The sequence below is a fragment of the Cebus imitator genome, unplaced genomic scaffold (assembly GCF_001604975.1).
Source record: "Cebus imitator isolate Cc_AM_T3 unplaced genomic scaffold, Cebus_imitator-1.0 Scaffold235, whole genome shotgun sequence".
In the NCBI taxonomy this organism is placed as follows: domain Eukaryota; kingdom Metazoa; phylum Chordata; class Mammalia; order Primates; family Cebidae; genus Cebus; species Cebus imitator.
Window position 1 is genome coordinate 2,206,150 of NW_016107550.1, and position 14,077 is coordinate 2,220,226.

Here is a 14,077-nt window from a genome sequence, read left to right on the forward strand (position 1 = left end):
TTTTTCTTCTACCTTTCACCATGTGAGCACATGGTGTTCCCTTGCTTATGTCTCTGTGAACCATAGAAGTGGAAAAGGGGTCTGTTGTGCACAATTATGGGGTATAATTTTATTTTCAAAAGATTTTGCAGCCAGGATTATACATGGATAACCGTATACTTTGATAGATAAAAGATGAAGTCCCAGTGTAGGTGAAAAACTTTAACAGTACATATGATGCCTCATAATTAGTCAGACACAGAATATTGGTTCACTCCTCTTAACCTACATCATGGGTTAAACAGAACATTGCTAGGAGGCCTTTACTATTCTAGAAGGGCATCATTTGTTCAGTCCTTTTTCCAGAGTTTGGAGTAAAAGACGCCATGGTTAGAATTGTGTCCCTCATGATAGGCTCTATAGCAGACTCTACTGTGAAGGCTATAGTTACACAACAGACTTTAAGTTCTCTCGTGAAGGTTATGATAGGATTGTCTGAACAATTCTAGAAGTGCCTGTGCAGCTGTGGCCTATGGAGAAATACATCAAATGAAGATTATAGAGATTCACTGGTAGAAGATTAAGAAGAGATTGCTTAGTTGAGTGAGTAGACTCTTTATCTAGCTCATTCTTTGATCTATTTGATTTTAGGTGGTTTGGTTTATGAGGACCCTGGGTAAGCAGCATACCCCTCAGAAGAAATGGTAAATGTTTCCTTTCATCCTTTTAAAGGTGCCAGACTCTCAGGTAATCGCTCCTAGAGTTGGGAAACGCCTAGGAAGAAAAGACATGGCTGGCTGCATTGATGAAGACTTGTCTACTGAAGCAAATTTCCTCCATAAAAGACAGCTATGCAGGGCCACTTCAGTCTGTTGGCACTGTGGCAGCCATTTCAAAATATGTCAAAGTATATTTTGGGGTAAAATATTTTGATTTGCTGCACTGGCAAAGGAGATGAGAAAATGGATCTCTCATACATTGTTGTTGGGAATGTAAAATGGTACAGTCACTCTGGAAAACAGTTTAGCTGTTTCTTATAAAAAGTTTAGCTGTTTCTTATGCAATTACTATATGACTCAGCAGTTCTATTCTATTTATTCAAGAGAAGTAAGAACAGAAGTTCAAAGACCTGCACACAAATGTCCACAGCAGCTTTAGCCACAATAATAAAAAACTGGAAACAATTCAGATGTCCTTCAATGGGTGAATGGCTAAACACCTGTGGTACATTCCTATCCAAATGGGTGTGGGGACCCATTTGAAATCCCAGAGTTGGCATAATGCTTCTTTTAAGCTGAAGACATCTGAGATTCAACAAATGGAGGAAAAGCCTTCTTTCTAGGAACTTCCCTTATCTGACTAAAAGCAGCAACCTCCAGGAAATGAGGCTATCAGAAATTTCCTCTCCTGGGGAGCTTTTTGGCCCTGAAGATGGGTATGCAAATATTATCACACAATTTCTTACCACCTGTTTTCCTAAAAATCCTTTTGGTTTTCCCAAGGAGAACTATTTGTTTTTCCCATAGAAGCCCTTTCTCCCCCATCCTTTATATACCTGTTAGGTATATAAACCCTTTAACCATTTAATGAGCCAGATACTTGCTTATTATGCAAAGGAAATAAATCTTTTACTACTGTTAATCTGTCTTTTGTTATTTAATTTCTAAGCCCCAGTCATTGAACTTAAGAGGATGGATGAACATTTTTTTCCTTCCCCTACAATAAATTCTATTCAGAAAAAAAAAAAAAAAAAAAAAAAAAAACCCACAATAAAAGACTGGATGATTCTATTTATCTAATATTCTTGAAGTGACAAATTTATAGAGATTAGTGTTTACCAGGGGTTAGAGACCAAGACAGGAGGTTAGGGGTCGCATGTGGTTGAAAGAAGACACACAACACAAGGGATCTTTGTGCTGTTGGAACTGTCTTGTGGTTTGACCATAGTGGTGGATACACAAATGTGATAAAACTGCACAGTCCTACACACACATATACACGTAAAACTGAGAATGTCTGGAAAAGCTTGGTGTATCATATTGTAAAAGTTGTCAGAATCAAAATGGAGTCACTAATGTAAAAAGAAAACACACACACAACAACCTTGACAAATAGAGCAAGAGAAGGCTATGAAGAAAACAGTTCTCATATTTGTAAGCCTGATAAAAAAAACTATTACCAAAGACTGCAAACACCAAAATATTGCGCAAAGGCCATCACAACGTTACAGAAAAAAATACTTCTGCAAGGCCTATCTGCCCCAGTAACTGCCTGTCCAACCCCAGACTGTTATTGATCTTGTGGCCAACTAGAATTATTTCAACACAATTATGTAATCCTATGGCATATGTATTTCCATTGCAATGCTCTATTCCCAAACAAGCATCTTTTATTTCAGAGAGCCTCTCTCTGTTATTTAGGTTGACAGTATCAGTGTCAATTTCCTGGTTGTGATATTATACTATAGTTTGGTAAGGTGTTACCACAGGGGCAAATCAGATAACAAGATGAAGGATCTCTCTGTAGTTCTTTTTATAACAGCATGAGAATATGCAATTATCTGAAATGAAGTTTAAACAAATTCTTTTGTTGTACTGGCGCGAGCACAGAAAGTCAACACCAAGGCAAAAGTACGGCAAATTGCAGGGTCTTTACTGACGATGGCCACAGAGGACTCACGTCTCTCCAACCCGTGGCCCCGAAAGGAGGGTATCAAGACCTTTTATACCCGTAAAACCACCTCGGGAGTAAGGGTGAGGGGCTTCAGACTTTCTGAGGGCTAATGGACTTTTGACATTCTGATTGTTACTTAAGTGGTTCACAAAAGTCAAGATCAGCATTTGTTTACACATTGTCTGGGTAGGGTGGAAATTACAGTCCTTAATTACTTATTCACATTTGGGTTATAGAGAGCAGTTTCAACAGAAAGCCGAGGTATGGTTGAGGTACGCAGTTTTATGGGCTTTTACCATGTCACATTCCCCCCTTGTTTTATTTACAGGAATTAAATCATTGATTCCTCCAACAGGTTAGACCTTAATATCATTAGTCTATGTTTTTGGTGTACCCTGATATAGTGGAGATAGTTTCACAACCCCAATGGGGGCAAAATAATTCATTTAAGTCTCCACAGTTCCATCTTTTTTTTTGGGGGGGTGTGGATTCTGGGCACAGATAGTTGTTGCTCTGCCCCCTGAACTGCTGCACCTGGCTACACCTCCTCTTGTTCTGAAATTTAGGTTGAGGTCCAGGAGGGCACAGAGGTCTAGGGAGAAGGTAATGGGGCTCTCTGGAATGTACTCCAGGGTTAGATTGACTAAGATGGATCCCTTCCCGGTTAAGGAACTAACATATCCTCCAGTGGAGCCCTCGGTGAGGACCCATTGATAGTAGGTGGGTTCTAGGGGGGTTGCTCTAGGGATTTACAGCACGGATTAGGGTGGCGAGGGTGGTGACCGCAAAGAGCGCACAAGTCTTAGCTTTAGTGAAACGGGGGATGAGTGTTTGACGCTCCATTGTCCTTCTGGTGGGGCAGTCTTAATGTGGGTGTGATGAATCCAGGCCATTAGTCCATCCACCTTGAGTGGGGTGGGTGTGGTCAGGATAACCGTGTAGGGTCCCTTCCAATGGGGAGTGAGGCCAGAGGTGGCGAATCTTTTAACAAGGACAGAGCCTCTGGGCTGGAAGGGGTGTGTTGGCTGGTCTGCGAGGTCCAATGGGGTGGGACGGGTGTCCTTAATGAGCTGGTGTATCTGGGATTGAACAGACTGGAGCGCCTGTAAGGACTTAAGGTGTGTATAGTTACGGACTTCAGCATGCACAGTATCCGTGGGTCTGGAGAGTAAGGGAGGGGGCCTACCGAACATGATTTGAAAAGGGGAGAAGCCTTTTTGATAGGGTGTGCATCGGACGCAGAGGAGGACAAAAGGGAGCAGGCTGACCCAGTTTTCACCGGTCTCTAGGATAAACTTTGTCAGGGTTTCTTTTAAGGTCTGGTTCATTTGTTCGACTTGCCTTGAACTCTGGGGATGATAAGCACAGTGTAATTTCCAGGATACACCCAGGGCCTTGGCTAGGCCCTGAGAAGTTTGTGCAGTAAAGGCAGGCCCATTGTCCGACCCCGGTGTTAGAGGGAGGCTGAACCGAGGAACAAGGTCCTCTAATAGTTTTACTGTGACCACCAAAGCAGTCTCGGACGTAGTGGGGAAGGCTTCGACCCATCTAGAGAACGTATCTATAAACACCAGGAGGTATTTATAGCTATTTGCTGGGGGTTTTATTTCAGTGAAATCTACTTCCCAGTGCTCCCCAGAGCTAGTCCCTCTGAGTCTTACTCCTACCTGGCTAGACCTGTTCCCTCCTGGATTTACTCAGGCACATACATCACACCAAATAGTGATTTCCTTGATGACTCATGTAAGTGGGGAATGCAGTATTTGGCTTTTAGCAGCTCAGTTAGTTTGGTCTGTCCTAAGTGAGTGGCCTGGTGTGTGTCCTTAACTAGGGCCTATCCTAGAGCCTTGGGAACCACAATCCTTGTGTCCTGTAGAATCCACCATCCTGTGGAATCTTGTGTGCCCCCTTGTTGTTTAGCAAAGTTTTCTTCATCAGGTGAGTGCACAGGGGTAGGGGGGCAGGGTTGGGGCCGGCAGAGTTATAAGAATAGTCAGAGGTTTTACTGGTCCCAAGGCTGCCTGTCTGGCTTGTAGGTTAACTGCCCTATTTCCCCTCGCCTCTGGTGAATCTCCCTTCTGGTGTCCTTTGCAGTGTATTAATGCCACTGCCTTGGGCTTCCATATAGCCTCTAGTAGGGCTAGGATTTCTTCTTTACTTTTGATGTTTTTTTTTTTTTTTTTCTCTGAAGTAAGTAGTCCTCTTTCTTTATAAATGGCCCCATGTACATGAGCTGTGGCAAAGGCATACCGGGTATCTGTGTAGATGTTAACAATTTTTCCCTCTGCCCAGTCTAAGGCCTTTGTCAGAGCTATGAGTTAAGGATCAATATGGCATATATAATAGTTTAACAGGTTTATGGGACAGTACTTAATATAGAATTTGGAATGGACAGAGAAGGCCCTGTTTGGAGTCAGCTGGTTGCTGGCCACGTTTTCTCCTTCAGCCTTGGGTTCTCTGTGATTGGCAGAGGCAGAGCCCTGCCAAGGCAGCCACAGCTTCCCATACAGGGGAACACACACAGGAACAGGAATAATGAAGGCTTCTTTGTTAATGCTGTTTCTACTTCAGGGCTTACATGTTTTTTAGTAAATTATGCTCTTCAAATTTCACCTGAGAGACTGCTTCAGGCCATGATAAGTGGTGGAGGTTGAACATGCCTCATTATATGTCTCCAGCATTAAACACCAACACAGACCTGAGTCTAATAAAAAGCATTTCAATCCATTCTCTCTGAAGTCTGGTACCTGGAGGCTTCATCTGCATGATTAAACTTTGGTCTCTACAACCTCTGATCACAACCCAGGCATTCCTTCTATTCATCAGGTTTTTAGACCAACTCAACCAACTGTCAACTAGAAAACGTTTAAATTTACCTATAGCCTGGAAGCTACCCGCAGTTTTTGTTACAGGGGTTATTAAGAAATTATTTTAGGCATGTAGAGAGGAAAAGGGTCCATGGTAAGTTTTTGTCTCTTTTAAAGCAGCTCCAGAAACATTTTTTGTCTAGCGGGAAAGCCCTGGCTCTTGGAACTGGGACGGCAAGCTTACATATGCAAATGTAGGCCACTAGAAACTGTGTCCACCTGGTCAGGTGAGGTGGCTCACACCTGTAATCCCAGCACTGGGAGGCAGAGGCGGGTGGATCACATGAGGTCAGGAGTTCTAGATCAGTCTGGCCAACATGGTGAGACCCCGTCTCTACGAAAAATACAAAAATCAGTCGGGCATGGTGGCGTATGCCTGTAATCCCCGTTACTGGGGAGGTTAAGGCAGGATAATCACTTGAACCCGGAAGGTGGAGGTTGCATTGAGCCGAGATCACACCACTGCCTTCCAGCCTGAGCAACAAGAGCAAAACTCCATCTCAAAAAAAAAAAAAAAAGGTAAAGGAGATGGGTTTGCCTTTATTGTGACCTTGGCCAAGTCAAAAATTTCTCTTTCCCAAATTACCAGTGGACAAAAATGAAACCAGACACTCACTTCTATTTTCAAAGAAAATTTAAAAGATAGGATTATTATGGAATTTAAAATTTTTTAAATCACATAATTACTTGGGTCTAACAACTTACCAGGCATTGAGAATTTCTTTGACTCACTCTCTTTTTCAGGGAAGATAGTGGAGCAGAAGCAGAAACGCTTAAATAGAAGTCAAAAGACCTGAGTTCCATACCACGGGTTGCACATTCAACACTGGCTGGGGACAGGGGGTTACTAAATTGAGTAAAGGGAGCATGGACCATGTTTCCAGTCTCCACAGTATGCATTCCACCAGCTCCATTATCTGGCCCTGCCATGTCTTGCACTTCTTAAAACACACTGCTTCTGCTCTCACAGGTTTGTTTTCTTTATGTGACATAAATTCTGTACGTTTGCTTTTAAATATCCTTTTCCTTCCTTTGCTCCAATTCCGAATAAAGGACATTGTTGCAGGGTTTCCTCTAACTGATATCCTACTAATTCTCCTTTTGCTTCTTTGCTTCTCAACATTCACCCAGGATGGCCTGAACTGTATCCCAAAGGCTGACTTGTCCACTCCTGTTTCTTCAGTATCCTTCAGATGCCCCATACATCACTTATGGTTTGGGCTAGAATTTATAGCTCTTAAAGCAAACTAAATATGGCCTGAGAAGGACTCCGTACTTCTATATTTGAGTCCTTGTGGACTAACTGTAACCTAGCTTAATAGGCAGACAAGATTGAAAACCTAACTTAGGAGTATGTGTTTATAACAATAGTTGAGTCTTGGTCAATCCCAGCAGCCATAGTTTAACCACTCATACTCTGCTGAGTGTTGAAACTGGGTTCAAATAAGGCAACTGCTAACCTGTAACCAGTCCAGCCATTCTGAACCTTACTTCCAATTTCTGTATATCACTTCCCTTCATTTGTCTATAAATTTGTAATGATCAAAAGGCATCCCGGGATCTCTCCAAATCTGCTGTGATTCTGAGGCTGCCCAATTTGCTGCTCAATTAAACTCCTTTAAATTTAATTTGGCCAAATTTTTCCTTTTAACATAGTTTTAGCACTGGTTCACTTTCCAGATCCATTTCTGACCAGCTTCCAAGACACTTTCAGTTGTAAGTTTTACTAACACCTACAACATGTCTAAAACAGAATTAATTATCTTCCTTCTGTCACCCTAAATTACTTTTCCTCCAGATGTCCCAACCTTTGCCTGTCACTAATCTATTTCATTTAGAAAATGTAGAGTCCATCTAATTCCTCCATTTCAAGATAATTACCACATCTTCTCAAGTCTTCTTTTATTAATGTGTCTTCGGATCATCAGTGCTGTCACCCTCGTTGAGGGCCTTGTTACACTAAAAGTGAACTTGTGAAATGGTCTAAGTGAGATGTGCCTTCAGAGTCTCATGTGATGAGTCCCTTTTGTGAGCGGCTGACCATTTTATCTTGTAAACTGTAGGGCCAAAGCCCCACAGGATTGTGGGGTGTCCCTTATTGCTGTGCTGAGGTGCTGGATCCAAGAAATAAAGAGACAAGACACAGAAGAACTGGAAAAGAGCAGCTGGGCTTGGCAGTCCACGCCACCTATGAGTGGAGACAAGTGAGGCCCCGAATGTCCAGAAGCATCTGTATTTATTAGGTACAAGGCAGGCGGAAGGGTCGTGAGTGAGGTCACCTATAGGCTTAGTAATAGGGCATACATAATCACATGAGTAACAAGTGAGGGGACCACTCCATTAGGTCACCTGGGCAGAGAGGTGGGCTGTGTACAGTAGGGGGCTATACTGTGCACAGTAGTAGAGGGTCATGTACAAAAAGGGGTTCACTCCCATTAGGTCACCGAGGCAAGGAGGTGAGCTGTGTGCATGTAACAAGTGTCGTGTGCAACAATTCTTATCTGGGGGCTGGCGACTTCAAAGGATTCCTTTAGAAGGATGCTGTAGACCAATGCAGTGGGAGCTGACAGAGTGTGCTGTTTTCTAAGCTATTTTTTAGGAGGATGATTTGAGCCAGTACAGTAGCGAGGTGACAGGGTGTATAGCCGCTGTGGCACGATTAAGCCAGAGGGGTTCTTCTCCCTCGGTTGTTCGCGGGATCTAAGGCCTGAGGCCTACTTTCTACAAGAACTGGATGCAAGGTACTGCAATGCCTTTTCAGGAGGAATAACTCTTGCTTCAAGCCGGCCATGCAGCGAGTGCTGAGTGCTGCTGTCTGGGCCCTGACCTGCCATATAGTGTATGTCCTTTCAGGCAGGGGCTCTACTGCCTGGGTCATTGGTTCTTGTCCTGGTCTGGCTTTTTTTCCCATGTACTTGCTTCTGCTCTGTGACTGCTCTAGGCATTCCTCCTACTACAAACTACTATATGATTATACAGAAGGAATATAAATCAGCACTAAATGTGTCAGTACAGCTCACACTACATCCATTATATGATTATATAGAAAGATTATATATGATTATAATATACTTATATATGTAAGTATGATCATATATATAAGCTAGATATAGTATGCAGTAAGTAATTTTATGATTATATAGAAAGATTATGTGGAACTAAGTATGATTATATATAAGCTAGATATAAATAAGCAGTAAGTTATACTTCAGGCACTAATTGTGCCTGGGGTCTGCATAGCTCTCCTTCCTCGGTACCCGTGTTGTGGGTTACCCACAGTAAACTCCTTGGCAAACAGTACCTCAAAATCTCAATGGCTGCTATTGAAATCTTTCAACAAAAATCTTTGAAACTGTAGATCAATTTCTACAGCCAACAAACTTGAGTATGGCAAATAGTTCAAGAAAGTTTCCTACCAGGTGATAAGGAGAAAGGCCACATCTCCCCTCCTAAATGGAGTACACTCTTATACAGAGATGTCCACACCAGTGATTCTCAGTCTGGTTATTTTGCCCCCAGGGGACATTTGGCCATAGATGGAGACATTTTGGGTTGTCACAGCTCAGGGATGCTATTGGCCTCTTGTGAGTAGAGGCCAGGAATGCTGTTAAACATCCTACAAAACACGGGAAGCCTGGTCTAGCCCTTAGGGAGAAGGAATTAAGACATTGGTTTTTTTAGGCAAGGTGGCATGAGGAACAACAACAAGAAAAACGACAATATAGGCCCAAGACAGGGTGAGTATGCGGGGATCCCAGAAAGACTCTTTGATGGTTGCTAGGGAGAGGGTCTTTATGGTTAGTCTTCCTAGCACCAGAGAGAGAGCTGATGGGAGAAAAAAATATATTTGCATGTGCTAAGAAACTGCCGTTTCTGTGTTGATGAGTAGTAAACATGATAAATTCTTGTGTTTTGGTAAATAAAAGGGCTCTTCTCCAGGACTGTGGGCAACCCTGTCTGGGCAACACCCATGTTGGCAGAAGAAATCCATGCTTGCTTCACTCTGTGACTCTAGCTTCCCAGATGAGAAGCCAAAACTGCTTGGCAGCTATCAGCAACTCACTGCTATGAGAACCAGGATAAACTTAACCCCTTTACATGACAGGGACTTGCTATCTGAACCCATTCCAAACTTCTGCAAAATTGTTACATCAGCTATGGTGGCATGTTATTTCTTAGACAAGCTGAGCATATTCCTACCTCTACACCTTTGCATGCAAATCTCCTTGCCCTAGAATCTGTACCCCTCTGCTCCTTTACCTAAAGTTCCTCCTTATTTGAATGGTAACTTCAAGCCCCATCTCCTATAAGCACATCTGCCCATACTATTTATTTAGCCTTAGCAACATGCTATCCTCTACTGTCCTAAAATTCATTTTTAGCACAGATATCCTACCTCCCCAATTAAAAATGTAATTTTTTGATGTCAAGAACCCTGTTATAAACTTAGATCCCCAAGACTTATCTGTCTACTTTGCATAAGGCAAAGATACCCTACCCAAAGTTATTGGTAATGTGTTCTTCCTATATTAATAGCTAGTATTGTCCAGGCACAGTGGCTCATACCTGTAATCCCAGCAATTTGGGAGGCCAAGGCGGGAGGATCGCTTGAGTCTAGGAGTTTGACACTGCAGTGAGCCATGATCTGTATCACTGCACTCTAGCCTGCGTGAGAACACAAGATCCTGTCTCTAAAAAACTAAATTAATTTTAAAAAATAGCTAATGTTTACTGTGTATTTATTATGAGTCAGCTGTTTTAAGTACTTAAGAACATTTATTATGTGTCAGCTGTTCTAAGTTCTCAGGCTAAGAGGTTTGCCCTTCCATAGAGAAAGGCAAGAAGGTGAGAGAGGGTAAGAGAAGTTGAGAAATGAGGGAAAAGAAAGAGAGCAAGAGAAGGCCAAAGTTGTCCTTTTAGGAGGAACTCATTCTCTCAAAAGCAGCATTAATAATTTACAAGGCCAGTTACTCTATGACCCAAACACTCCCATTAGGCCCTACCTCTCAAAACCTCTGCACTGGGGATCAAGCTTCCAACACATGAATTTTGGGAGACACATTCAAGCCATTTGTGTTCTTTCTACCTGGATGCCAAATACATGTCCAGAAAAAATATTTCTGATTTTGTGGAAGGGCAAAAAGTTGAACAACAAGAACTGTATATATTTTAGCAGCTACTATATGGCAGCTGTTCAGAGAATTATTTGAAGAAGAAATCACCCCAAGGATATTTTCTAAGAATTACTTCTCGGCTGGGTGCAGTGGCTCATGCCTGTAATCCCAGCATTTTGAAGGCTGAGGTGGGAGGATCGCTAGAGTGTAGGAGTTCGAGACCAGCCTGGCCAACACAGTGAGACCTCCTCTCTACAAAAAACTTAAAAAACTAGCCAGGTGTAGTGTCACATGCCTGTGGTCCTAGCTCCTGGGGAGGCTGAAGTCAGATAATCACTTGAGCCCAGGAATTCAAGGTCACAGTGAGCTATGATCATGCCACTGCACTCCAGCCTGGGCAACAGAGTAAGATCCTATCTCAAAAAAAAATCCTCTCTTAAAAGATATCAAGTGGCCAGGTGCGGTGGCTCATGCCTATAATCCCAGCACTTTGGAAGTCCGAGGCAGGTGGATCACCAGGTCAAGAGTTCAAGACCAGCCTGGCCAAGATGGTGAAACCCTGTCTCTACTAAAACTACAAAAATTAGCCAAACACAGTGGCAGGCGCCGATAATCCCAGCTACTTGGGAGGCTGAGGCAAGAGAACCACCTGAACCCAGGTGGCAGAGGTTGCAGTGAGCCGAGATCACACCACTACACTCCAACCTAGGAGACAGAGTGAGACTCTGTCTCAAAAAAAAAAAAAGATATCAAGTTACCTAAAAATGCTTTGAAACCGCATTAGGGTTACCTACATAGTTAACACATAGGTTAACAACAAGATCCAATTCTCCACTAATTGGGTTGCTTAGACCAAATGGACAGGGCAGTTCTAATCCATTTGCAGGACTAGGAAGGACCTTCTGAGAAGGCAGGGGTAGGCTAAAGGCCAGTGTCTAAGTCTGTTTGTTGTGTGACTTGGGAACACTGGTTATTTCCTCTGAGTTCCTCATTTGCAAAATGAAGCCACTAATATACCTACTTCAGAGGGAAGAGTAAACAGGGTAGTGGATGTAAAATGCTGTCCCTAGTCTACAGTAAGTGAGTAAATGCTAGCTCTCCATTTGCCTCTGGATAGAAACCAAAATTAGCCCTACCCTGCATTTCTCCTGCTCCCTGCCACTTGTGCCCACTGCCATCTACCTACACTGTGGCACTAGGAAACTCCAAAGCTCATGACCTTCAATGGCTCCTCACGATCCAAAAGGATCAACCCCCAGTTCCCTAAAATGGCCTGAGTCCCTTTTGTTGCAATTTTCTCACCACTCCTTTCCCCTCCTAAACTCTAACCCAGCCTCCAAAGAGCCTATCACTTCCCCAATGGTCCTTCTGAATCCACACATGGACTGTAGCCCCTTAGGATTTGTTCCTCACCTACATGATATGAAGTTAGCGGCATATAATTCTAATCTCTCCACTAAAAGATAAACTTCTTGAAGTAGAGTGTTTTACTCATTATTATATCTGCCATAGCACACAATGCTTTGTACATGGCAGTGAGAGCTGACATTTACCAAGAGTTGACCATATGCTGAGAACTATTCTAAGTGCCTTACGTGAACATATGAACTCATTTAATTATCACAACAATTTTAGAATAGGCACAATTACTCTCTCCATTTACAGATCAGGAAACCAAGACCCAAAGCAAAAGCTGTCCAAGGTTATACCACTAGGGAGTGAGAGGGTCTGGGTTCAGACCCAAGCAGCTTAGCTGCAGAACCCACGTTCTTAACCACGATGCTACAGTCAACATTCAATCAATTTAGCTAATTTATGTAAAAGAGCTTCAAAAACTGTAAAGGACTATAAGCCACAATAAACCAAAAGTGCAAACAATATAGGTTTTTGATATCTCTAAGAAGGAGAAACAGTAGTATATGAAGGTTTAGTTTATAATCAGACCAGAGTTCCAATACCAGCTCTATCACTTTCTATCTGTGGTCAAGTTATTAATCTTTTCAGCACAAACCTCTGAAAGTTTAATCTGCAAGATTAAACTACTTGTTAAGCTGGATATGAGAACTGAGATGACTCAGGTAGAACAGAACGTGTTTGCCAAATATAATTGGTCAATAAATTTTGGCTGGAAAATAGTCAAACTGTAAAACCAAGGAAATTTTCTTTTGTAAGTTATTAACCAACAATTATAAACAGCATTAAACAATCATCATAAGGACATAACTTTACGATTTTTTATTGCACTTCAGGCCTGTAAGAGTCAAATAACATTAATTATCTCTAATAAGAAAATGTGAGAGTCCCGCCTCTGGGCATAAGACTGAAACAGCAGTTGGAAAGCCGACTCATTAAAGCAAATATGAAAAGCACAGTAAGCACTGGGGAAATTGCCAGTGAAGTGTACTGACAAACACAAGTGTAACCAAATGTGTATGTTCTGGAAAGCATGCTATATAATCGGTCCAAGGGGTGAAGAGCAGAGACGTTTAACACAAGGACTGTTAAAGAACCAACATTTTGTGTAGGTGCAGAGATCAGAACTCAGCACAACAGGAGGCTGATTTCAGCTTAAGTTCATGGAAGACGGACCGGCACTGGCTCCCCTGGGCTGCGGTGAGTCTATCCACGGAAGATACCCAGGCTCCAGACATGACGTAAGGGGCAGAGGGAACTCTCCCTGGGCGGGAAGCCTGAACAACCCTGAAGTCCCTTCCTACCTTTGAGCAGGGCGCGGAAGGGAGGACAGGGAGATACCCTGCTCAGAATGAGATTGGGCCTATTTTTAACAATCTTTTCTTGCAGGGGAGGGGGTGTGAAATGTAATCACTGGGGAAAGGTGGGTTAGGGCATCAGGGAGGTGACACCTGCGCAAAATGCACGCAGACATCCAGAGATTGAGACTCCGTGGCTCTCAGGACCCAAAGGCCTGCAAAGGACATTTCCCGACGCAGGCCTCCGACTCCACTCAAGGTGCCTGCTTCACCAAAGCAGCTTCTAGACAGCCCCCGGCCCCCTGCCACCAGCTGCCGCCCCCAGCCCTCTCTAGAGAAGCGAAGGTCAGCTGTGCCAGAGGCCTGAAGGGGGTCGGGGTCGTGGGATGCCCGCGGGTTAAGGGTCTGGGGAAATGGGCCCAGGACATGGAGCAGGGCTCAGGCCGGCGCCCCGAGGCTAGTTAGAAGGCTTTGCCAGCTGCAATGCCAGGGGCCAAGGTCGCCCGGGGCCTCCAGGACGCCAGCCTCGAAAGCACTCACCAGTCTGCTGCCGTGCAGCAGTCGCACTGCCAGGCCTTCCATCCACGCAGCAGGCCAGATAGACACAATCTGCTCAGCGCCGCTAGGTCGGTAGCCAGCGCCAGAGAGCTGCCGGAGCAAGGCCCCACCCATTCAGTACCCGCCCCGCACACACCTACCTGAATCCCTACCCACTGCTGCCTACGGAACCCCA

The 14,077-nt window shown here is 43.6% G+C and overlaps 1 protein-coding gene across 2 annotated transcripts in view; it reads right to left on the reverse strand.

The window, feature by feature from the left end:
- ACADSB (acyl-CoA dehydrogenase short/branched chain) overlaps positions 1 to 14,052 on the reverse strand; it is a 49,607-nt gene extending 35,555 nt beyond the window's left edge. Inside the window, exon 1 of one of the 2 annotated variants that reach the window (XM_017497883.2) lies at positions 13,885 to 14,052. In XM_017497883.2, coding sequence (XP_017353372.1) covers positions 13,885 to 14,016 — 132 coding nt within the window. In that variant the 5' untranslated portion in view covers positions 14,017 to 14,052. The remainder of the gene's footprint in view (positions 1 to 13,884) is intronic. The other variant, XM_037727621.1, reaches the window with a different exon arrangement.
- Between the last annotated feature and the right edge of the window lie 25 nt (positions 14,053 to 14,077).